This window comes from Chanodichthys erythropterus, chromosome 4 (assembly GCF_024489055.1).
Source record: "Chanodichthys erythropterus isolate Z2021 chromosome 4, ASM2448905v1, whole genome shotgun sequence".
Taxonomy (NCBI): Eukaryota; Metazoa; Chordata; class Actinopteri; order Cypriniformes; family Xenocyprididae; genus Chanodichthys; species Chanodichthys erythropterus.
In genome coordinates this window covers 31,003,933-31,030,533 of record NC_090224.1, presented here as the reverse complement: position 1 = coordinate 31,030,533, position 26,601 = coordinate 31,003,933, and the positions used below count along the sequence as shown (strand labels likewise).

General features: G+C 37.9%; 1 protein-coding gene across 4 annotated transcripts; it reads right to left on the bottom strand.

Moving 5' to 3' along the window:
- Positions 1 to 856: 856 nt before the first annotated feature.
- ddhd1b (DDHD domain containing 1b) lies at positions 857 to 25,757 on the bottom strand. 4 transcript variants are annotated; one of them, XM_067384739.1, is made up of 13 exons: positions 24,705 to 25,757; positions 20,533 to 20,739; positions 20,051 to 20,179; positions 15,440 to 15,605; positions 15,250 to 15,359; positions 15,046 to 15,152; positions 11,925 to 12,172; positions 7,882 to 7,957; positions 7,646 to 7,795; positions 5,426 to 5,490; positions 5,033 to 5,211; positions 4,199 to 4,447; positions 857 to 1,990 (listed from the first exon to the last, which is right to left on the bottom strand). In XM_067384739.1, the coding sequence occupies exons 1-13, from the start codon at positions 25,456 to 25,458 to the stop codon at positions 1,809 to 1,811; spliced, it is 2,622 nt and encodes an 873-aa protein (XP_067240840.1). In that variant the 5' UTR covers positions 25,459 to 25,757; the 3' UTR covers positions 857 to 1,808. The 4 variants fall into 4 exon arrangements, with proteins under 4 accessions (XP_067240840.1, XP_067240841.1, XP_067240842.1 ...); XM_067384740.1 differs by having other exon boundaries at positions 15,440 to 15,587; XM_067384741.1 differs by having other exon boundaries at positions 20,533 to 20,709.
- Positions 25,758 to 26,601: the final 844 nt, after the last annotated feature.

Below are 26,601 nucleotides of genomic sequence, written 5' to 3'. Positions count from 1 at the left end.
AGAAAAATCCTGGAATGTTTTCCTCAAAAAACCTTAATTTCTTTTCTACTGAAGAATGAAAGACATCTTGGTGACATTTTAATTCTGAAGTGAACTAATCCTTTAAGAAAGTACTGGTCGATCTTTCCATGTAATTACAATGAATGGTATCAAAAGGTCCATAAACTTTGTTCGTTAATATGTTCGAAGTCTTCTGAATCCATAAAATATTTTTTTTTTTCTGAATCTGTTTAATTTTGAGAACCAGAATAAAGTTTAAGTGGTTATTCCCTGATAATCTTTTCCTAAAACGCTGTGACTAGATCAATGATTCAGCCAACTGAGTTCAGGAATAATGTGTGAATGAATCATTCAGACTCAAGATCTGACTCAAATAAAGATTTGTTCATTAATCAGACATTGGCTCGTCTCTCACGAACTATCATGACTGTGGAAAGAAGAGCTCAGACATATGTCAACATTTTTAGTGAATAACGACTTAAATCCAAAAGACATGGAATATTTTCCCTTTTGTGAAACTTTATGGTGCTTTGCGTTCTTTTTGAAACTTAAAAGCTTCAGTCTTCATCAAAGTTATTATCGTTAGCTAAAACTAAAACCATTAAAAAAAATTGTTTTGTTGCTTAAAGGGATAGTTCACCCAAAAATTTTAATTTTGTCATTACTTACCCTCATGTTGTTCCTTGAGTTGACTTTCTATCTTCTGTTGAACACAAAAGAAAATATTTTGAAGAATGTTGGTAAGCAGACAGTTGACGGCACCCATTGACTTCCATAGTAGGAAAAAAAATACTATCGAAGTCAATGGGTGCCGTCAACTATCTAGTTACCGTCATTTTTTTAAATATCTTCTTTTGTGTTCAACAGAAGAAAGAAACTCAAATAGGTTTGGAACAACATGAGGATGATTAAATTATGACATTTATTTTATTTTTGGGTGAACTATCCCTTTAATAATATAAGAGATAACGGAAATAATAAAAAAGGCAAGAATTCTCATTTTCACTTAGTTTAACGAAGCACTAAATTAACCAAAAAAACAAAAAAAAATTGTATCTAGACATTTTAAAAAAAGTATAAAAATGACAAAAAACAAACAATAAAATTACTAAAACTAACTAAAATTTAAACAAAAACAGAAAATACAACAATGGTATATCAATTATACTAAAATAACATGTCTCCATTCATTGTAATTGCACGGAAAAAAGCGACAGAATTGTAATTTTGTTGTGAACCGCGTGTTTACTGATGGTTATTCTCTCTGAATAAATCCACCAGGTCTGTGTGCACTGCTCCCGTCGACTATCAACTCAATATTTGGCCACTTTCAGGAGTAATTCAGATTGTTATTTTATCATCTAAATAATGTAAACACATAAGAATAATGCTTAATTTATAAAAATCTTCAAAACTATATTTTTAGGCCAAGAAATAGATCATATGTATTCCTCAAAAAAACCCTTCTGATTGTGAACCTCCAATTCAGCAGATTCTTTTCAGTCATACTATCACAACCACAAGTTAAGTTAATACACATCAGTCAATATGAAGAGTTCGCTGCTTTGGGAATCATCAAGGTGTGAATGGTCCTAGCTGAAACAAGTAGGATCATTGTCATCATTTCATTGAGGTTAAGAACAATCCTAGTTCGGGGATGTAGGGGAGAGAGTAAGTCTCTCCCATGGGTGTGCTTCTAAATTAAGGAAAAACAAGGCAAGGACAGGATCCCTGATGCACAGTGAACAAGGTCTGCTAAACTACATTAAGGGAGTGACCAAGAGTGTGAGAGTTCATATGTCTGTGTGTTATGATTCAGGGTTGTCCTCTGCCATGTCATTTGATTCATTTGGCCTGTACATGAACGTTAGCAGAAACAGAGCCACATCGTGCGAGCACCAATATGCCGTGTGTGACGTCACCGCTGACCAATAGCGGCTCTCCACCAGGCCCTCCCTCAGCTCAAAGTCAATGCGTTTCTCCAGCTCCACTGCAAAACAGTAAAAAGAAGGATGAATTTAACAATCATCGAAGCTCTTATGGAAGCCGTTTCCACCTCAGAGTAAAAAAATATCTCCAAACTGTGACTTTATTTCTTGACGACTGCGACTTTGTTTCTCGTAATTTTATATTGAACAATTTGACTTTATACCACACAATAAATCAAATTATGACTTTATCTCTCCAAATTGTGACTATATCTTGCAATATGATTTTATAGCTAACAATTGCGATTTGCAAGTGCAACCATTTTTCGTAATTGTGACTTTATATCTTATAATAGCAGTTTACATTCAGATTCAAATGTAAATTATGCACTGCTGCCATCCCATGTCTGGTTCTCTTCGTTTAGGGGTCACACTTTGCTCAAAAGAGACGGAAGACTTGAAATGTAACTTTTTTTTTTTCAGGAAAACCAATGCAATGTAATATATTTTTGTTTAATAATATTTTTTGATTATTATTTAAAATTTTGAGGGTGTTTTATGATACTATGCAATATTTATGCAATTTATATTAGCTATTTTTCCTCACTGAAAATAATACACTTTTTTTTTTAAATATATTTTTTAAATTAAAGCAGTATTCCACATTGAAATAGAGACAAGGCATTTAAAATCCAATTTTTGAAGGTGGATTAGTGCCATCTGGTGGGAATAAAAAAAGAAAAACTTATGTAATGCCATGGTGTAACCACTAGATTCCTATACAGTTCTATATAAAGTGGCTTATTACGGAAGAGGATTAGGGCCCAAAAGACAGGTATAAATCCAAATCCACAACTTTTATTTTTGTCAAAAAACACTAGAGAATGTATAAGCTACGGAAGAGGATTAGGGCCAAGCAATAATAAAAAAATAAAACCATCTCGAGATTAAAGTTGTTAAATTTCGAGAAAAAAGTCAAAATAAAATGTTGAGAATAAATTCGTTAAATTCCGAGAAAAAATGTTAAATTTCAAGAAAAAAGTAGAGATAAAATGTTGAGAATAAACTTGTTAAATTACGAGAAAAAACTCGTTAAATTTCGAGAAAAAAGTCGAGATAAAATGTTGAGAATAAAGTCATTAAATTACGAGAAAAAGTCATTAAATTACGAGAACAAATTTGTTAAATTATGAGAAAAATGTCGTTAAATTTCGAGAAAAAAGTTGAAATAAAATGTTGAGAATAAACTCATTAAATTATGAGAATAAAGTCATTAAATTACAAGAAAAAAGTCGTTAAATTACGAATTTGTTCTCATAATTTAACTACTTTTTTCTCGTAATTTAATGACTTTATTCTCAACATTTTATCTCGACTTTTTTCTCGAAATTTAACAACTTTAATCTCGAGATGGTTTTATTTTTTTATTATTGCTTGGCCCTAATCCTCTTCCGTAGCTTATACATTCTCTAGTGTTTTTTGACAAAAATAAAAGTTGTGGATTTGGATTTATACCTGTCTTTTGGGCATTCACATAGTCTACTTTTTGTCAAACTTTAGATTTTTTTCCTTTTTTTTTTTAAATGTTGATTTTTTTGAAGTGTCAATTTTTGCATTAATTTTACTACAGTCAAACCTAAACACAAAGGAGGACATTTTGTTACACATAACATCAAAATTCAATAAAAATTTAACAAAAATGAACAGGTATATTTTATCACAGCTTAATGAATCTGGGTCTGATCTGATTTCAACCTCTTATTTGTCTTTTGGCTCAATTTTACCATATAGCTAGAGCCACACCAGTTCATTTGTGCATATAATAGTGTATTGTGTTTATGTGTTTGAGTGGGTGTGTCTGTTTTGTACTCTTGTGTGACCTCTTTTTTTACTGCTTTGTGGCTGAATTATTGATTCGCAAAAACTTGCTCTGTGTTATAAGTTGCACTAGTTCATATATATGTGTGTGGGGGTGGGGAATGTGTCTATTTTGCACTCTTGACATTTTAGAGTGTCACCCCTTCTTTGCAGTTCACTTCTTTTCTGCACAGTGGCTGAATTGTCAGTTTTCGTATTTTTTCGTATTTCCCATTCATTTCCAATTAATTTTTGACCACCAAGGAGCCAAGTGTGACTTTTTTTATTAACATATCCGAATCATGACCATGATTTTTTTTGTGTGTTCACATAACTAATGCGACAAAAGTCACCAAGAGTCATTCTATTCTGATAAAGCAAAAATTCAAATTTAAAAACGTAAAGATGCTTACAAGAGGAGTTATCCATAATGACAGAGGCTGATTGTGACATGCTGGTGTCTCCTGCCTTCTCCTCGATTTTCTCCTCTATCTTCTCCTCTGGTTTATCGTCTAACTCCACAGATCTGCCCTCTTCCCCTTTCTCACATGCCCCACCTTCAGAGTCTGATGGCTCCTCCTCCACACCACACACCTGTCCACTAGAGCGGGAAAATCTGGAGAACAGGATACCGCCAATGCCTTTACCTATACTTGCCGCTCCTGTGAAAAATACACACATATGTTCACACCAAGGATGATAACTTTAACGATAAAGATAAAGTTCTAAAAATCATTCTACATATAAAAGAATAGCAGGGTCCACCCACAACTATAACGATAATGGCACAGAGAAAAATCTATCGTTGTAACCTGTATAACCTTTCCAAACTTTTCTTCTGCTGAACACAAAAGCAGGTATTTTGAAGAATATGGGTAAACAAACAACTGATGGGCCCATCAACTGTTTGGTTACTGACATTCTTCAAAATATCTTCTTTAACGTTCAGCAAACACACACACACCTTGAAGATTTATTATTGGTAAGAGCATTTCCAAATCTCCAGCTGTGTCTGACACTTCCTAATTGCTTTCTATTGATCAGATTCTTTGCTGAGTTGTTTCTGTTTATTGCTTTACACACTCAAATCAAAAGCTTTAAACTGCAGATGCTCAGTAATTGAAGGCAGACTGTCATTATCTCAATATTTGGGAACCGCAATCTTACTCCTATATCACAAACTATACATCCTGCACTCCCTGCAAGCGTTTTACATTTCCAGCCTTCTTTAATGATCTCCATCTCACCCATGATGCTGGCCTTGCCCAGGTTGGTGATAGACTCGCCGTAGTGTCTGCGGGGCTGTGGAGGGGAGGTGCAAGGGCTCGGGAGGCTCTCCGTATCAGACACAGAAGTACTTTCCTTTGATGGATTCAGTAGAGTGGGACGGATCTGGTCATACGGTGTGGGGCTGCTGGTGTTGTACCTAAAATAAAAGGGTAATTGTGAGATACAGTTTAAAGTACGAAACAAAGCCCCATTGTGAGATATGAAATCTCACTGTGAGATACAAAGTCGAAATCACAGACACAATGCACTGTAAGTTATAGAAAAACAGACATTTTTTTAAATACTTCAAATATTTTCTGATTTTTTTGAGAAAAAAAAAATTAATTTAGCTACGGTATCATTTTACTCACCAGTGAATCTGGACAGGTGATATATTACTGTAATGCTTCAGGATGAGAGGCTCCAATCTGTATGCCTGCAAGAAACCATTTGATTTAGATTGTTATTCATATTTCTGACTGATATTTGGATATTATACACCTTTAAGTACTATTAAGAACTACAGGTATTTTTCATACAGTTTTTATTTTATTTTAATTTTTTTTTTGGTCATGATTTTGTGGACATGTACATCGATTCTTTAGAAACATCTTACAAAGTACTATTATAATTTATTAGAATTATATTTATATTATTAATTAGAATTATAGAATTATATAAAATTATGGACCATTTTAACAGATTAGATCTAAATACTAATATGATTACATTTATTTTAATGCTACAATTTTGTATTAATGATACAATTTATAAAATCATTTTGTAACAGTTTACAAGTTTCATTTCTTAACATTAGTTAATGTGTTAACATGAACTAACTATAAGCGGTATATTTTTAAAGCATTTAAAAATACAATTGTTCATTGCTTGTTTGTATTATTTCACAGTGCACTAACGTTAATAGATACAACTTCATATTTTAAAGTGCCCCTATTATGTTTTTTTTTTTAATATTACCTTTCATGCAGTGTGTAATATAGCTGCTTGTGAATGTAAAAGATCTGCAAAGTTTTAAAGATCACAGTGCACAACAAATAAAGTTGTCTCCTAAAACAATTAAACAATTCTAAACTGCCAAAACGAGTCATCAGTAATTCCAGTTTCACTTCCTGTTACATTTGCATAATGCCATAGCCTATTGTTTTCATTAGCTGCCTGCGAAAAAAAGTTCAGTTTGTGCTGTCAACGTGTCGAGAAGACGCTGTTTTCAGCGCTGCAAATTCACTTTGTATGCACTTCAAAAGAGCAAAGTAGAGCAATCACAACAGACTGGGCCATCTGACCAATCATAGCAGAGTAGATTTGAGCACATGCAATTTCGAAATCACATGACACTGCAATTTTATTTATTCATTTATTTATTTTTTTTATATTTTAATTCAGAATATTTTGGAGTATTTTGGATTCAGGAGAGAGGAGCAAGGTAACAGCGAGCTGTCAGCGAGCAAGGTGATTTGCAAGACCTATGAGATTATTGCAACGAAATGGGGCAATACAACAAACCTGTTCCAACACTTAAAACAGCGCCATAAAAAACTGTATGATCAATGCATGTGACAAAGTCCACTGAAACTAACAAAAGCCCACCTCAAAGCCAACCTGAACCGACTGAACAAGCATCCGTCATTCAAGCATTTTCAAGCATCACACCTTATGAGAAAGGTTCAAAACGGCACAAAGAAATTACTGATCACCTAACATATATGCAAAGACATGGTGCCTACGTACATCGTCAGTAAAGACTGCTTCCGAAGACTAATACAAACGAAAGATAACAAAAGATGCCATCTCTGTTTATCAAGCTGTTAAAACTATGTTACATAGTTGTGAAATGTTTTGTTATGCACTTCTTGTGCACTGAATACATTTAGAATGTAGCATATTTGAAAAAGCAAAAACAATAGCCAAAATCGCAAATAAAATCGCAATTGCAATATTCATAAAAAAAAAAAAAAAAAAAGATTTGCAATATGATTATTTTGTCCATATTGCACATCCCTAATCACAACAGACTGGGCCGTCTGACCAATCATAGCAGAGTAGATCAATCACAACAGACTGGGCCGTCTGACCAATCATAGCAGAGTAGATCAATCACAACAGACTGGGCCATCTGACCAATCAGAGCAGTGTACACCAATCATAACAGCCTTAGCCATCTGACCAATCAGAGCAGAGTAGACCAATCACAACAGAGACACTGAATATTTGAGTGAACCATTTTCGGACTCTTTGAGAAATGAGGTGATATGCAATGTATAATAACTGAAGTGTTATTTTTAATTTGACGCATGTAAATCTGTTGTGGGAGACCTCCAAAAAAACAATTAGTAACCTTTTAGCACTTTAAAAAATGTATTAGTAAATGTCAAAATTAACATTAACTAAGATTAATAAATGCTGCAGAAGAATTGTTCATTGTTAGTTCATGTTAACTGATGAAATGAAACCTTATTGTAAAGTGTTACCAATCGTTTTAATTCTAAGTTTTGAAATCGGCTCATAATATAAATGGACCTGTAATTAGAAATCTGATGCTATATTTACACTCTAATAACAATCACACTCACTACAGGATCAGTGGGATGGAAGATGTTGAAAAGCCGCTGGCAGATGGATTTGGGTAGGATGTGGTCCTGCGTTGCGTTGTTTCCAGGACGGACACCTCGCAAAGCCAAGAACACAGCCAGAGGAGATCCCATGCAGAAGAAATTCTCCACCTACAACCCCAAATCACATGGTTTATTACATGAAACTTACACAACCAGATGGTGGGAAGGAGAAGAGAAAGGTATTACTAACATACCTTGAATTTGAGGGCTGGAGAGGGTCTTGAGGATGAGGTTTGGACATGCTGAAGCTTATCTTCCAAATCCCTCATTCTGCAAATGAATATTAAATTATTTTTTTGGAGAGGAACAGTACACACACCAGATTAACAGAGGGATTGTCATTATGGAGTAGAGTGGACACAAAACTAAAAACCTTTAAATAATACATCACCCTTTGAATGCATCAGAAACAACATGAGAGCAGTAAAATCAATGCAACTGGCAACCGAACAAATGAATAATACATTAAGAACTAACAGGAAAAGATTGTAAAATTGTAGTGTATCCTACAGCCGAAATGACTAGACTTTTACTTTTTCTGAAGAAAACAAGAGTGGTGATAGCCTGTGCAAAAATGACGGCCACAATGCAAGGATGCATGGTTATTATACATCATTACACAGCTGCTAAGGTAGGGCTGGACAACTCTGGCCCACAAGGTCCACTTTCCTGCAGAGTTTAGCACCAACCAACAAACACACCTGGACAAGCTAATCATGTGCTGCGTCTGAAAGCAGAAAATACTGCCTTCTGATGGTGCATTAGAAGGTAGGAAAGCATCAAGGCACTTCCAAATCCAATGTTAGATTTACTTCCTGCCTTCTGGGATACCTTCAAATTATCAATTTTTGAAGAATCCCTTTGATATCCCACAATCCTGTGCATTCCATTCCATGACAGTTGGAAAGGAAAAAAAAAAAAAAAAAAAAAAAAGATGCTGTCTGATGCATTTTGTTGTCAATTTGTGCGTAATTTTTTTTTGTTTTGATCTACATTTTTGATCAATAATTTTTTGATAATTTTTTTTTTATCACTTTTGATGTAATTTCTACTGAGAAATTAGTATTGTAGTAATTAAATATTTGCTTAGCTTTCAATTTTGCTGTAGAACATTAAACCGTTATGCTGCCTCAAGCCTGTCCGAAATCAGTTTCGTGAGGTACCTTTGTGTGAAAATGCTTCCTGTGAAGTCAGCGAGGCAACAAGTCAGCTACCTAAGCTTTTGAATGAATTAGAATTACAAGAAAGCTACAGGCAGGTGGTTGTGATTAGGGTTGGAGCTAAACTCTGAAGGAAAGTGGATTTTAAGGGCAAGAGTTGACAAGCCTTTTGCTCTGAGTTGATATTAGTATGTTGCTATGTAGTGGCTATGTTGTTGCTGATTGTTTGTGCATTGTCAGTGTGTTCTGGGTGGATGTTAGCATGTAGCTACCGTGTTCTGAATGGTTGTTGGTGTCTTGCTAGTGTGTCCTGGGTGGTTGTTAGCATTTAGCTACTGTGTTCTGAATGGTTGTTGGTGTCTTGATAGTGTGTCCTGGGTGGTTGTTAGCATGTAGCTACTGTGTTTTGAGTGGCTGTTGGTGTCTTGTTAGTGTGTTCTGGGTGGACGTTAGCATGTAGCTACTGTGTTTTGAGTGGTTGTTGGTATCTTGCTAGTGTGTTCTGGGTGGATGTTAGCATGTAGCTACCATGTTCTGAATGGTTGTTAATATCTTGTTAGTGTGTTCTGGGTGGGTGTTAGCATGTAGCTACCGTGTTCTGAATGGTTGTTGGTGTCTTGTTAGTGTGTTCTGGGTGGATGTTAGCATGTAGCTACTGTGTTTTGAGTGGTTGTTGGTATCTTGCTAGTGTGTTCTGAGTGGATGTTAGCATGTAGCTACCATGTTCTGAATGGTTGTTGGTATCTTGTTAGTGTGTTCTGGGTGGTTGTTGGTGTCTTGTTAGTGTGTTCTGGGTGGGTGTTAGCATGTAGCTACCGTGTTCTGAATGGTTGTTGGTGTCTTGTTAGTGTGTTCTGGGTGGATGTTAGCATGTAGCTACTGTGTTTTGAGTGGTTGTTGGTATCTTGCTAGTGTGTTCTGAGTGGATGTTAGCATGTAGCTACCATGTTCTGAATGGTTGTTGGTGTCTTTATAGTGTGTTCTGGGTGGTTGTTGGTGTCTTGATAGTGTGTTCTGGGTGGACGTTAGCATGTAGCTACTGTGTTCTGAGTGGTTGTTGGTGTCTTGCTAGTGTGTTATGGGTGGATGTTAGCATGTAGCTACTGTGTTCTGAGTGGTTGTTGGTGCCTTGTTAGTGTGTTCTGGATGCTTGTTAGCATGTAGCTACTGTGTTCTTAGTGGTTGTTGGTGTCTTGATAGTGTGTTCTGGGTGGATGTTAACATGTAGCTACTGTGTTCTGAGTGGTTGTTGTCTTGCTAGTGTGTTCTGGGTGGACGTTAGCATGTAGCTACTGTGTTCTAAGTGGTTGTTGGAGTCTTGATAGTGTGTTCTGGATGGTTGTTAGCATGTAGCTACTGTGTTCTATGTGGTTGTTGGTGTCTTGATAGTGTGTTCTGGGTGGATGTTAGCATGTAGCTACTGTTTTCTGAGTGGTTGTTGATGTCTTGCTAGTGTGTTCTGGGTGGACATTAACATGTAGCTACTGTGTTCTGAGTGGTTGTTGTTGTCTTGTTAGTGTGTTCTGGGTGGACATTAACATGTAGCTACTGTGTTCTGAGTGGTTGTTGGTATCTTGTTAGTGTGTTCTGGGTGGACGTTAGCATGTAGCTACTGTGTTCTGAGTGGTTGTTGGTGTCTTGATAGTGTGTTCTGGATGGTTGTTAGCATGTAGCTACTATGTTCTACGTGGTTGTTGGTGTCTTGATAGTGTGTTCTGGGTGGATGTTAGCATGTAGCTACTGTGTTCTAAGTGGTTGTTGGTGTCTTGATAGTGTGTTCTGAGTGGATGTTAGCATGTAGCTACTGTGTTCTGAGTGGTTGTTAGCATGTTGCTACTGTGTTCTGAGTGGTTGTTGGTGTCTTGCTAGTGTGTTCTGGGTGGTTGTTAGCATGTAGATACTGTGTTCTAAGTAGTTGTTGGTGTCTTACTAGTATGTTCTGGGTGGTTGTTAGCATGTAGATACTGTGTTCTAAGTGGTTGTTGGTGTCTTGTTAGTGTGTTCTGGGTGGATGTTAGCATGTAGCTACTGTGTTCTGAGTGGTTGTTGGTGTCTTGTTAGTGTGTTCTGGGTGGATGTTAGCATGTAGCTACTGTGTTCTGAGTGGTTGTTGGTGTCTTGCTAGTGTGTTCTGGTGGATGTTAGCATGTACCTACCATGTTTTGAGTAGCTGTTGGTATCTTCTTAGTGTGTTCTGGGTGGATGTTAGCATGTAGCTACTGTGTTCTGAGCGGCCGACAAATGCGACCTCCGGAGGAGGCTTGAGTGGTTGTTCTTGCTAGTGTGTTCTGGGTGGATGTTAGCCTGTTGCTAGAGTGTTCTGGCTGATTGTTAATGTGTTTGCTAAAGTGTTTTAAGTGGTGGTTAGCATGTCTTCGGAAAGGTTATTGCTGAGAGGTTTTTAGTGTCATACAAGGGTGTTCTGAGTAGTTGTTAGCATTTTGCTATCCTACAGATGCCTGCAGCTGTACATACTGTGCATACCATGAGTGCTTGTTCCCTGCGGATATTTCAACAGTTAAATGTCCTGTACTTCTGTCGAATGACCCAGCGAAGCCAGGCATTTGTGAATCAATCTTTTGAATTGGTTCTTTTTTTCATTAAGTTGACCAAACAGGTTTGTAAAACAGTCTGAATCAATTCGCATCCGCTGTGTCACTAAATCATCTGAAGCAGTTTCTCAGTCAGTAAAACAGACAGTATTGAGATACTGTGAGAAAACACTGGGTGAAGTGGATATTCACCTACAAACAAATTAAACAAAAGGCTACTTTTTGAGATGTGACTTTAAGAAAATACACACACTGAAAGAGTTTTGGTCTCCGCCCGTGCTGTTTTTCTGCCGTTGTTGTCACTGATCATTTAGCCTCAAATCTTATAAAAGCAGTTACATAAATACTAGACATTAGCAGAGTTTCATTTTTAATGAGCACATACTGAATTTTTGAACTTTTTAGTCTTGTTTTTGCATGTAGAAATCCTGCAGGCACCACTATGCTAGAGTGTTCTGCATGGTTGCTTATATCTTTTACTTCATTTAATGTGAGTGTAGAGTGTAACTATAATTAGTCATAAACCTTAAGCATGTGATACGAAGATCCTCCAGTAGCTGTCGCTCTTGTCTGCTGACATCAGCCTCCATGGCATCTACCACCTCTTTATGAACAAAGCGCACAGGGTCCCACCCTGTCATGATGTCGAAGGTGATGACACAGCCGAGCGAGTGGGAGACGATGGACACCTTTCCTTTCTCTGCAAATTCTGGGTTGCGCTCACAGAAGAGCATGTAGAGTCGGTTCAACTCATTGGTCAGACCCCGGGTGATCTGAGGATGCAAGTGCAGACAGCGTGAAATGAACAAGTGTGACACTTGATTTGTGCACAAGAAAAGATTGGGGCAGAGTGTGTGTCTGTGTATGAGTGGGACATTTAGTCAGATTTTACATGAGAGAGCTCTGCTCCCAAACCTAGTCAGCTGCCTGGCTTTCTACTGCCTATATAGGCAGCTGCCTTCTAAATTAGCATGCATTCTGAAATGGAACTTAATAAGTGACATATTTGGAATGGTCTACATAGTCAAATAAAAACAGCACTAATGTGAAGTGCATGGAAAATTCAGTAATTATGTAAAAATACTCTAATAAACATAAAATACATAGCACACATAAATATTTAAGTGTACTTAGAAGAAGAGGATTCTGGAATCCACTGCCGCTTCAATATATATCATCTAAGTTATTAATCTTTCTGTTAAATTATTTGAATTACTTTATCAACGTATGTTAAAGCATTTCTTTTGCTTTTCAAACACTAGAAAATAATTTTGTACCTCTCACTGAGAGAAAAGATCATGTTATCAGTGTGTTTTGTGAACGTTTCTTGCTCAGAGCAGAGCTCAGATCAACTTTAACCTTGAAAAAGCTGTGAAACGTGTGTATCTGTGTATATGCGCTAAGTGTTCTGTGCAGGTCTTTTGTACTGGTGGACAACTGGCACTCTGCTTGAGACCAGCAGACGCCATGTCATGACCCCAAAAGGACATCCAGTACCTAAATCCAGGGTCCCCTCGTCAACATCGTGACGAAGGGAGATATGCTTCTGACTATCTGTCCATGTGCGGAAGATTACCAAATTTGTCTATTTTCCTTAGCCAATCAGAATCATTCAATCTGAAGTAATGACGTAGTTAGTTGACTCTGTTAGAGTATAATTATTATGGAAATGTGAATGTACGCAGAGCGGCCTACAAACTCCTTGTGAGACCTGAAGCTGGCTTCTGCTGATGAAAATGCAAACTATTCTTCAGTAATATTTCTTCAGTTGATTGCATCTCTGAATCCTGGTCTTTCATTCGACATATCTGGTCAAAGGGTCCTGAAACTGTTTATCCCCAACAACTTCAAGAGAGTAAACTTTCATGATTATGTTTATTAGCACACTTAAGTGCACTATTAAAAAGAAAGAATACTTTGTAATAATGTCAAATTAAAAGTTTTATTAAATTAAATTTTAAATCATTGTTTTGAAGTGGATTTACGTGTTGTAGAGTTAACAAAAGTTATCATGAGCATTGTAATGTTTAAAGCAGGTGTCTTAACAAATGTCAGTAGAACGGTAAGATTTTAAAATGAGCAGTTTATTTATAAATACATAAGATCGCTGTGGGAATACAAGCCGGAAGTCAAAAGACAAAGAGCGCAGCGCTAAAAAGGGGCGGGGCTACACAAGGTCTATTATGTAGAAGAGTGTTGTGAGAAAGAGATTGAGTGAACGAGTTTATTACCTGCATTCAGATTTAGCATTTTCCTTCAGGTCAGTCCAATGTTCATAATAAAAAATCTGTTTAAATGTCCGATGTATTATCTTGTCCTTTTAACAGCTAAGGGGTTTTCCCGTTACTGACAGCACTAGTCAAAGCATTCAGTTGCGTCTTGTTCCGTGTTCACAACAATTCAGTCTTTTCAATGTAAAAGTCTTCGCTACTGACTGACACACTCATAAGACAGTCTTTGCCGCCATCTAATGGCGTAATAATGTAACTTCTGTTGCTGTTCACGGTCAGGGACTATTTTCTCTGGTGGAAGGAAGGCTTTTAGTGAAAGTTTACTTCATGAAAGTTGCATTAATAAATGTTTTTGGCTTTAATATTTGTATTGTGTGGCAACCGTTTTATAAAAGCAATAAGGTACTCGAGGCTAGTGCTGTATCGTGAATAAGTCACGGCTGGAAGGGTTGCAGGCACTAACGATTACAAATGTGTAATTACAAGTATATTTAAATACATGACATACAAGTCTCAAAAAAATTACATTAAAGTATATTTTAGTACATTCAGCAGTATCTTTAGCCATATTTCAAAAGACAATAGAATTATAAAATTACATAAAAAGATGCACTCTATTTAAACAATAATACATTTTAATTACAATTAATATGCAATTAAGGGCCAGATTTACTAAACAGGGCAAACTAGAGTGAGAGCACAATTCCAAAAAAGAGTGGAAAGATCTGCAAATGATCTACTGGTGACGCGCAAATCAAAGAACACAGACACAGCTGGATCATTTCCATATTGATCAACGCAATGGTTTAAGACATGCTTTTTTTTAAGGGAAGTAAATAATGGCGCAAATACCAGTATATTGACTAGTGAAAACCTTAGTAAATCATCTTGCATGATTCATTTAAATACTCTCCTCCAATAAATTTTGCATTTGAAAGGGAAATTCCTACAAATGCGTATGCAATAAGGTCAGCTGCAAAAATAACTGCGCCTTTTCAGTGCTAATTTTAGTAAATCCTGACAGTAGTTCTTTTAATGCCAAAAGAGGGTTTGAGTTGGCGCAAGCTGTTTGTAAATCTGGCCCTAAGTGTCAGAAATCATTACAGTCAGTTCGCACTTAAGTATTTTCTTTTTTATTTCCGTAATAAAGGCTCTTTTTAAAAGTATGCTGATATGTACTGTTTTTTTTTTCACATGGGAATACCTTCTTAAAAAATAATGCATGTGATGCTGCAATAAATTTGTAAAAATAAAGTATTTTAGCATAATCATGCATAATTTAAGTATACAGTAGCTTCCACATCAGGAGCACGAATATGATGCTTTAAAAATCCTGTCTTGTTTATTATGGATTAGAGAGTTGAAAAAAAAGAGCAAAATGAATGAAAGAGTGGAGGATTGTAGCTGTATATTACCTCATCCCTGTATAAAGGGCTTGTGTAGTACATAATGTCCATTGCACTGCTGTTCAACATGTCTCTCAGACCTCGCACTTTGTCTGGAGTAATGGAGTCCACGGTGTCTGAAAATCATAAATAAACCATAATCACATCTATCACTGATAATACTTTTCAAACATAATGTAGTTTATATTTTTTATCATTTTCCACAGGCAATACCTCCATCAAGGGCAAGTTTAGATCGCCATTCCACAGGAAGGAACTCAACATGTTCATTTGTTCGGTCAGAAAAGTGCTTCTCCTCCATCTTGCGGGCAGCATCACGCATCCTAATCATCAATGAAATTCATCAGTTAGTTTCAGGACTAGATGTTTTGTGCAGACTCAGCTGTGTGATTGGTGGACTTACATGCTTGTATTTCTAATGATCCGCCCCTGATCCATCTTTTGGCCAATCCCATGTACCACAAAGACTATGTGCGTTGTTTCAGGTGGCGTGTCCTCTGGAGCCGCCTCCTCCACGTAACCTCGGTGGAGACGTGTCCCACTGCTGGAGGCTAACCAGACATGATACACTGACAACCAAGCACTTTATTTTATCTTTAGTTTTAACAATGGCTTTAGTTCACCCAAAAATGAAAATTCTGTCATTAATTCCTCACCCTCATGTCGTTCCACACCCTTAAGACCTTCGTTCATCTTCAGAACACAAATATTTTTGATGAAATCCAATGGCTCAGTGAGGCCTGCATTGCCAGCAAGACAATTAACACTTTCAGATGCCCAGAAAGCTACTAAAAACATATACAAAACAGTTCATGTTTTGTAGTCATGACTACAATGGTTCAACCTTAATGTTATGAAGCGACGAGAATACTTTTTGTGTGCCAAAGAAACAAAATAATGACTTTTCAACAATATCTAGTGATGGCTGATTTGAAAACACTGCTTCGAAGCTTTACAAATCTTTTGTTTCTAATCAGTGGTTCAGAGTGCCAAAGTCATGTGATTTCAGTAAACAATGCTTTGTTACGTCACAAGTGTTTCAATAGTTCATGTAACTTTGGCAGTTTGATAAGTGATCCGTAAAAACATTTGTAAAGCTTCGAAGCTTCATGAAGCGTCGTTTTGAAATCGGCCATCACTAGATATTGTTGAAAAGTCGTTATTTTGGGGTTTTTTTCTCGTCGCTTTATAATATTAAGGTAGAACCACTGTAGTCAGATGAACTGTTTTAAATATGTCTTTAGTAGCTTTCTGGGCATCTGAAAGTGTTAATTGTCTTGCTGGCAATGCAGGCCTCACTGAGCCATCAGATTTTATCAAAAATATCTTAATTTGTGTTCTGAAGATGAACGAAGGTCTTACGGGTGTGGAACGACAGGGATTTATACAGGTTTGGAACAACTTGAGGGTGAGTAAATGATGACAGACTTTTTATTTGTTGGTGAACTATCCCTTTAAAGGGTTAGGTTATGTCATTAATGACTCACCCTCATGTCGTTCCAAACCCGTAAGACCTCCGTTTATCTTCAGAACACAGTTTAAGATATTTTAGATTTATTCCGAGAGCTTTCTGTCCCTCCATTGAAAATGTATGTACGGTAGACTGTCCATGTCCAGAAAGGTAATAAAAACATAATCAAAGTAGTCCATGTGACATCAGTGGGTTAGTTAGAAGTTTTTGAAGCATTGAAAATACATTTTGGTCCAAAAATAACAAAAACTACGACTTTATTCAGCATTGTATTCTCTTCCGGGTCTGTTGTCAATCCGGGTTCACGACTCCGCAGTGGCGCTGCTGACGTGTTATCCGGTGCGCTCAAGCTTCGTTTACAGTCTGAGGGAGACGCAGTATTGCTATATTTTTTAAAATGGTGCGTAAGTGTGCATTTCGCGGATGTCCTAATCACCAAAAACAATGACGTAAAAGTGCATTACCAACACCGGCAGATGAAAGGATTTAATGGAATCAATTCAATGGAATCAATTCAATGGAAAGGATTCCGGAAGAGAAGACAATGCTGAATAAAGTCGTAGTTTTTGTTATTTTTGGACCAAAATGTATTTTAGATGCTTCAAAAACTTCTAAATAACCCACTGATGTCACATGGACTACTTTGATGATGTTTTTATTACCTTTCTGGACATGGACAGTATACCGTACATACACTTTCAATGGAGGGACAGAAAGCTCTCGGACTAAATCTAAAATATCTTAAACTGTGTTCTGAAGATGAACGGGTTTGGAACGACATGAGGGTGAGTCATTAATGACATCATTTTAATTTTTGGGTGAACTAACCCTTTAAAGGGATAGTTCACCAACAAATGAAAAGTCTGTCATCATTTACTCACCCTCAAGTTGTTCCAAACCTGTTTAAATCCCTTTCTTCTGCTGAACACAAAAGAAGATATTTTGAAGAATGTCAGTAACCAAACTGTTGACAGACTCTATTGACTTCCATTGTATTTGTTTTCCATACTATTGTAAGTCAATGGGGCCCATCAACTGTTTAAACATTCTTCAAAAAATCTTTTTTGTGTGTGTGTGTGTTCAGCAGAAGAAAGAAATTCATACAGTTCTGTTGAACATTGAACAGTTCTGCGGTACCATTGACTTCCATAGTATTTTTCTTCCCTACTATGGAAGTCATTGGTGCCCCAAAGCAGCCTGGTTACAAACTTTCTTCAAAATATCTTCCTTTGTGTTCAGCAGAACAAAGAAATTGATACAGATTTGGAACAACTTGGGGGTGAGTAAATGATGACAGAATTTTCATTTTTGGGTGAACTATCCCTTTAAGTATACTTTTAAGAGACTTTAAAAATGTGCCCTTTGTAATAATGTCAAATTAAAAGTTTTGAAGTGTACTCATTTTTCACAAGGTTTAGACTATTCCACATCAAGTTAAAGCTGCAGTAGGGAGTTTTTAGAAAACGTTGACTTAGCCTGAAAATTTGAACAAGCACAACTCACAGGTCACTCCCCCTTGCTCTCTGCTGCGCTACAGCCCTCCCTCCAAAGCTCCTCCCCCATCACAACGGAGCCTGCCGTGAAACCGCAGGCTAGTAAGCAAGCAGGACCGATGACGGCGGATTTAAACAGTTATAGCACATTCACTGATACGGACAAAACATCAACAATATGATTTACATTGACTATGGCCTTCCCATACTCTCTCAAAACTCCGACAACGTCAGATCAAATTGTCAGAAAGACGCTATCTTTATCAATTAACCACAAATTTGAGCTTTAAACCAGCACATTCTCGCTTGAAAAACTCTTATAACTGCATATCATGAGTCATGACTTAAAGGTACAATATGTAAAATTTTTGCAGTAAAATATCCAAAAACCACTAGGCTAGTGTTATATATTTTGTCCAGCTGATTACAAACAATATCTCAAATTTTTTCAACTACTTGTAAATCATGAGAAAATTCCCATTCTAAACAGTGACACGGGGCAGTGCAGTCGCCTGTCAATGACGCAGTTACCTTTGTTACCGCCTTTACTGACGTAGAAACCACATGACAACAGTCACGTGGACAAATGCGGAAGTAGCGTCTAGCGTCCAGCAAACCACTAGCTTGCTTCAAGCAGTTCCTTATTTACTTCTTGTACGTTTTATGGTGGATTGTGTTACTTATTTATGGAACATAATTACTGTTTACCATCTGCCGCTGGTTCTGTCGACAAGGACAGCTCCCGTAAACTCATGACCGGAAAAGCGGAAGCGGCGCCGGCGACTGTGTCATAATAAAAGTCCCGCTGCTCGTGAGGCGTGTTGATCAATCGCTCCAGCTCCTCGTTCAGCTCCCGCAACACTCGGCCCTGCTCTGCTTCATACTACAGTAACGTTAATAATCGCATCCACGAACATGAGTTCTTCCAGACTCCAATCACTATTCTTTTGCACCGTCCGTTGAGATGGAGACCACATGTCCCAAGTTTCCGCTCTAAAACTTAGCGTCATCTAACTACGCCTTTGTTTTGAATAGGCTTCTAGCGACCTCTAGCGGAAAAAAATATCACAAATTGTACCTTTAATAGAGCCCGATGACACGAAAATGCGTATCAATAGTACGAGTTTGTAATCTCGTAGAATATATACGGCAAAATGAGTTTTTCGCGTGCATAAGATACGCACTTTATGGGGTATTATACGTACGAAACTGGATTGTTTGTCCGCCATAAGCAAAGCTGCTGCACACCGGTAATCTTGAATTTGAATGCCTGTACACGCTGTGCACTATGGCTGTGCATGACAGGAGTATGATCAGCGTGCACACGAGCTTGATTGACACTGCTAAGACACTCCTCCTGACTCTGATTGGTTGGTTCTTACCGGGAGCGGTGTATTTCTGCAAATGGCAATAGGACCACTGGGAGGAGCCAGAGGAGCTTGATTTTTTCACAGATTATCTGTCTCATATTCTACTGTCAGGACATAATGACAGGTTTAATAAATATGTAAAAAATAAATTTTTACAAAAGTTACCTACTGCAGCTTTAATACATAATATACTTCCTTGAATCGATGGTACAAAACCATTAAAGATCACATGAAATTTAAAATGCTTTTATTTTGGCTTTTAGTCCGTGTCTATTTGTTTTGAAATCATCTGTATGCTAATGTACTCTAATAATGTACATTAAGCAGATCCATGAATTGAAAGTTACTGTCTCTCTCTTCTGGGAAAACAGACCAAAAATATTGATGACTCATGCTGTGCACAGATTTTTGTCCAATCAAACGCAGGTTGCTCCCACAGCATTTGTCTAGCAAGTAGCAAATAGTAAGAGTAAATAGTATGCTAGTAGGTTATTTCAAGTTATTTCAAACTATTTCACCTATTTAAAAAATTGGGCCTTCAGTATTTCCTTCCCAAACTACCAGTTTTAACAGAAAATACTAAACATAACAGAACACTGAAGTCATCGTGCCATTTCATGTGGTCTTTAATTAAACTACACCACTGAGAATGTACTTACTAATCAAGGGTTTTTACAAACCTTTTGAGAATCCCAGTTTCTGAGTGACAGTTCGTGCGATCTTAGAGGTGGTGGCATCGCTGTAAAGGTACACTTCATCCACGCTGTGCCAGTCCACGTGGCTCCGGCTGAGTTTCAGACTGTGAATGGCTGAGTGAATTAAGGGCAGAAGTCAAACAGGTCTGTTTCAAATTACCCTACTGTTAAGTAATCTTCATGTCTAACTAGATCAGATAAATTCAATTAAGGGTCGTTTTGAGTACTCACAAACCAAACTGAAAATTGATCCCCCTTTAGTAGTATACAAGTTACCAGAGTTCAACTTAGTTCAAATGTGTGTTAGGAGACAAACAGGATGTCTGGGTTGGGTTGTAGCTCATTCATGACTGCGCCTCTGGATCAGCTGAACTAAGCTTCAATTTTAAGTCGATCTTTTTTGTGTGCTTGACCCCTAGTACAAAGCCTCCCTAACCCTGAGTCCTATTGGTTCAGTGAGCTATTACCATCTTTGCTGTCCACTGTGGTGGCCACCGCTTCCGTGTCAAAGGTGTCTTTCATCTGCTGGCCTCGGAAACGGGCCAGGTGCTCCAGTTCAATGAGGTCACTGTCCTCTTCCTCCAGAGGCAACCAGGTACCGTCCGTGAACCACTGGCCTCTCATGACCGGGATGTGGTCCTGTTCTGTAAAGACAAGCAGTCCGAATTGTTGTCCTGAAGCAACAATTCATCTGACTTAAGCACACTGTATGTTTTTGGTCACAGTTTTGCAATCTGAGACAAATATCTGGGATCCTAAAGGATTGTTGTTGTTGTATGGTAAAATTGTGAGTCTTTGATCACCAAACATAACCTTTGCTATGTTTACGGTTGTCTTTTACACTACTCCAGCGTTTTCGACCCTCAAAAACTGAGACTTTTCGAAAACACTGCAGAGCCCTTTTTAAGTTGAAAATGACCGTGTAAACGATAACATGGAGACTGAACTGCAGTCTTTGCTGGCCTTTGTTGTCATTTTTAGCAGCCAATGTGCAGTTAAACTCTGCATTTTTTTTAATACTGCAGTTACCTACATGTGCAAGAGGCAAATGTTTACACTTCTACGTGCATGACCAATGTGCCTGAACAGTCATGTGACATGTGTCTTTGTTTGTGTAGTGTAGACAGAGATCATTGCTGAAACGCTGTGGAAATGCCAGTGTAGACGAGGATTGCTTTCATTTTAAAACAAAACACACTAAATGTATGCTACTATGGAAGACCCACTGTTAATTTTTTATAAAACTCAAACAGTCAGAATATTTGTATTTTACCATATAAAAATGAGCGTGTTACATTTTTTTCAGATGTTGCTGTTTTTGTTAAAGCTGCACTTTTTTGTGTTAAATATTTACAAAAATTATATAATGAGAATATACGACATGAATTCATTTTCCAAACCGTGTTTTTGCCTTATCTTGAATCATTATGGTACACTTATAATAAGTGTTTATATTCAGACTATTTCAGACCCGACTGGTAGGACCCGCCGCAGTGTATCACAGTAACTGCATGACTCGCCATAGACATACACAGAGAAAAGTAGCTCCGGCTAGAATGTTCCTCCGCAAGACGCGTGCAGTTCTGTTTATTAAACGCTAGAGGGCCAAAAATCGGGGACAGCAGCTTTAATCAACATAAATTTACCTCTGTATTCCATCTAAAGCTACTACTACTGTCAACTCAGGTTAGTGTCAAATGCATTTAAACTGGAAAAAAATAATGATTTGACATTTATCGTGATAATTATCAATATCGACTGATATGTAAAAATTGTATTTATCATGATTTTTTTTTTTTTTTTGCCATATCGACCAGCCGTAGTCTGAAGGTGCGTCACATTTACCCTGGTTCGATGAATTTTAGCTTTGTTTTAGGATTAGACTGTAATGTGTTTTTCGCTGAAAGCCACATTCAAACATTGACGTCATTTCATCTTCCATGGTCAAATTTGAATATTCTTAAAGGGTTAGTTCACCCAAAAATGAAAATTCTGTCATTAATAACTCACCCTCATGTTGTTGCAAACCTGTAAGACTTTCGTTCATCTTCAGAACACAAATTAAGATCTTTTTGATGAAATCTGAGAGCATTCTGTCCTCCATTGACCGCCTACGCAACTACCACTGTCAATAGGGCTGCACGATTAATCGCATGCTATTCTCACGCGCATTTCGTCAGTAAAGCCGGTTCCCTGATTACCGCTAAATCGCCATCACCTGCTTTCAAATGGAGCAGCATTTAATAGACAGAGCCGTAGATCACTGAAAAGCCACGCAATATCGCGTTCATAACGCAGATGAATCGCCTGCGATAATGAACGCGATATTGCATGGCTTGTCTGTGAACTACGGCTCTGTCTATTAAAAGGCGCTTCGTTTAAAAACAGGTGATGGCAATTTAGCGGTAATCAGGGAACCGGCTTTACTGACGAAATGCGCGTGAGAATAGCATGCGATTAATCGTGCAGCCCTAACTGTCAAGGCCCAGAAAGGTAGCAAAGACATCGTTAAAGTAATCCATTTGACTCCAGTGGTTTAACCTCAATTTTATAGAGACGCGAGTGCTTTGTTTGCGCAAAAAAAAAACATAACTTACCACTTCATTTACAAAATATTAATCTCTTGCATCAACACAACACACATGCATTGTGGTGCTTTTATGAATGAGCATTGGAGATTAATACTTTTTAAATAAAGAGTTAAACATTTTTTTTTTTTTTTATGCACAAACAAAGCACTTGCACTGCTTCATAAAATTGAGGTCAAACCACTGGAGTCACATGGATTACTTTAATGTCTTTACTATCTTTCTGGTGCTTGAGATGCATAGGCTGTGGCTATGCATGTCTATGGAGGGACAGAAAGCTCTCAGATTTCATTTAAAAATCTTCATTTGTGTTCCAAAGATGAACGAAAGTCTTACGGGTTGGGAACATGAGGGTAATTACAGGGTTCACCCAAAAATGATAATTCTGTCATTAATTACCCTCACGTCACTCCAAACCCTTAAGGCTAATGATTACTTTGGCCATCCAACATTACGTAATTTTGACGTTTCAAAACATAGAGATAAAACTAATCCATATGAATTGAGTAGTTTATTCTAAATTTTCTTTAGAGACTCAATCACTTTTTATGATGAACAGATTTAATTTAGCCTTTTATTCACACAAACATTAATCAGTGAACATAAACAGAAGCTAAACAGAAACTGCTTGACGTGCAAGAACAAACCTCTTCTGGAAGCTCAAACATGCTGTGTAACAAACGAGAATGAACCTCACTTGTTCTCGGATGCGTCAAGCAAACATGTTTGAGCTTCTGTTTACCACAACTGATGTGTGTTGATCAATGTTTATGTCAATGTAAAGCCTAAAAAAATGGATTAGTTTTACAATCTCTTTGTGAACTTTTTGAGGTTTCAAAGTGTCAGTTGTGTCTATGGAGGGACAGAATGGTCTCAGATTTCATCAAAAAGATCTTAAAGGGATAGTTCACCCAAAAATGAAAATTTGATGTTTATCTGCTTACCCCCAGTGCATCCAAGATGTAGGTGACTTTTTTTCTTCAGTCGATCACAAATTATGATTTTTAACTGCAACCGCTGCCGTCTGTCAGTCAAATAATAGCAGTGATTGGGAACTTGAACAATAAGAGTCGAAAAAACTTCCATAGACAAATCCAAATTAAACCCTGCGGCTCGTGACGACACATTAATGTCCTAAGACACGAAACGATCGGTTTGTGCGAGAAACCGAACAGTATTTATATAATTTTTACCTCTAATACACCACTATGTCCAACTTCGTTCAGCTTCCTGTTAGTGAGGTCAAAAAACGCGTTGTGATGACGGAAGTGACGTCTCGCCCATATACTTCAATGAGCGCGAGACATCACTTCCGTTGTCAGAGCGCGATCAGACCTCACTAGCCGGAAGCTGAACGAAGTTGGACATAGTGGTGTATTAGAGGTAAAAAATTATATAAATACTGTTCGGTTTCTCGCACAAACCGATCGTTTCGTGTCTTAGGACATTAATGTGTCGTCACGAGCCGCAGGGTTTAATTTGGATTTGTCTATGGAAGTTTTTTCGACTCTTATTGTTCAAGTTCCCAATCACTGCAATTATTTGACTGACAGACGGCAGCGGTTGTAGTTAAAAATCATAATTTGCGTTTGACTGAAGAAAAAAAGTCCTCTACATCTTGGATGCCCTGGGGGTAAGCAGATAAACATCAAATTTTCATTTTTGGGTGAACTATCCCTTTAATTTTTGTGCCGAAGATGAATGAAAGAAGTTTGGAACAACATAAGGGTGAACTATCCCTTTAAATAAGATTTGACAGCTGCTGCAGAGATTTTTGGCAAAAACGTTTCAGTTGTTTCTCACACATCCTAAGATGTGTTTAAGAATTATATAGATTACTTTTAGAATACTTTAATGGCGCTTTTGGAGCTTGACAGCCTCAAGTAGCATGTAATATCGTCGTATGTAAAATTAGAACTACATGAACATTCGGCCAAACATCTCTTTGTTTTATAAACACAACATATAACAAATTGGTTTGAATTATGGCATCATGTTTGCTTTCTTTAATTAAATAAGTTTGTAAAAAAAAAAAAAAAAAAAGTACTCACGGTTCCAGTATACAGGATAACAGTCTTTCCCTTTGATGTCCACCTCGTAGAGTCCTCCACGGACACACACTGCATCCACGTTGATGCTGTCTGAATCCAGCTCCGTCTCGTCTGTTGAGCCTCCAGCATCCGCACTCTCGGGTACCGCTGCCACCGCCGCCGACTGTCTCCGGACCGTCGGTGCTTCACATTCTGATGGTGACTCGAATAAATCCTCTGCTTCTTCACTGGCATCCCTCCGTTTGACCTCGTTTGGGTTAAGTTCGCAGAATTTGCGATAAGCCAACTCGATTTTCAAAGAATCGTGTCCAACAAACGGTTTCCAGGTCCTCTTGTCCTCTTTGTAGAACCAGCGCACCTCTTCGGGTCCGAGTTCCGTTACAACTTCCCCGCGGTGCCGGGAGCTGTTGGAGCGGTTGCGTTTTTTTGTGGCGACGTTCCCGTCGCTTTCGCTGTAGTTCGGGTCGCCGGGTATGTCGAGATAATCTGAGTCCGGATCAGAACCGAGACGGCCATGATAGCCGGCGAAACCCTCTTCCACCAGGCCTAGCACCAGTTCGCGTTGGCCTCGGGGCAGCGGCAGATGTCCGTCTATGCCCGACTGCACCGCATTCATCCCGCCGTGAATCGCATCGCCCGTGGGTTCGTTAAAGCAGGACGTACACGCATCATCCATCCTTCCCCAGCCACTGCCGCTGACATTTTCCCTGCTTTCCGAACAACTCAAAGACGTTTTGTCCTGACAAGCGCTCATCGCTGTCACCGCTTTCTAGAAAACAGCAAACGGAGCGATTTCAGCACCGGTCAGCTGATTATAATAACAACAAATCTAACGATGTCAAAACCTCTACTTCCCCCGGCGCGACCAAAGCGGCCAGCATCTGTACGGATGCGTCAATCATACACGTTGGACTTGAAACGCCATTGATTAAAAGCGAATTCACTCGGACAGTCCTCAACTTATAGGGCGGACACGCCAACCTGTTCACTTTCCATTAATACGCCGACTGTATTTCTCCCTGTGGAGCCCCTCTCCTCTGTAGGGACGTCCGATTCGTTCGAATCATTCTGTTGAGTCGGATCTTTTCAGTGATTTGAAGCTGTTCACAAAATCAGTCTGAACGAGTCGTCCACTGTCCGAGCGGTTCTCGAGTCCTTCAACTCGGCTAGAACTGAGGACCCGTGGCTGTTTTCGAAATAGTAACATATTATTTTAGTCATAGCTGACTGGAATATGCCTTATCTTTATATGTTTGAAATAATATGAGTAGTATTATGATAATAAAGTTTTATACAAAAACAATCTTATTATCAAAGTCTATAGAATAAAGGGTCTTTATTATTCAAAAGTGGAATATGAAATTTGTGATAGCCTACAAATATTTATTTATTTATTAATAAAAAATTTCAATTTTAAGACCTCTCTCAAAACTGTTTTGCTTCACTGAATATTCTAAAGGGAATGAAAAATGCTTTATTTTACTTATATTTCTGAACAGTTCTCGGGGTCTGGCGGTACCACTTTTAGCATAGCTTAGCATAGTTTATTGAATCTGATTAGACCGTTAGAATCTTGCTCAAAAATGACCAAAGAGTAATTTTCGATTTTCTAGGCCGATATGGCTACTCTCATTCTGGCGTAATAATCAAGGAACTTTGCTCCCGTACCATGCCGTGCAGCAGGCGCAATGATATTAGAAGAGTCAAGTTTTAAATAGGAAAAATATCGATATTCCTTGGTCATTATTGAGCGAGATGCTAACGGTCTAATCAGATTCAATGAACTATGCTAAGCTATGCTAAAAGTGGTACCGCCAGACCCGGAGATCGGCTGAATAGATTCGAAAGCGGTAAAACTCAACTGTTTAACTCGAGGGGAGTTGGAAAATGAGACTAT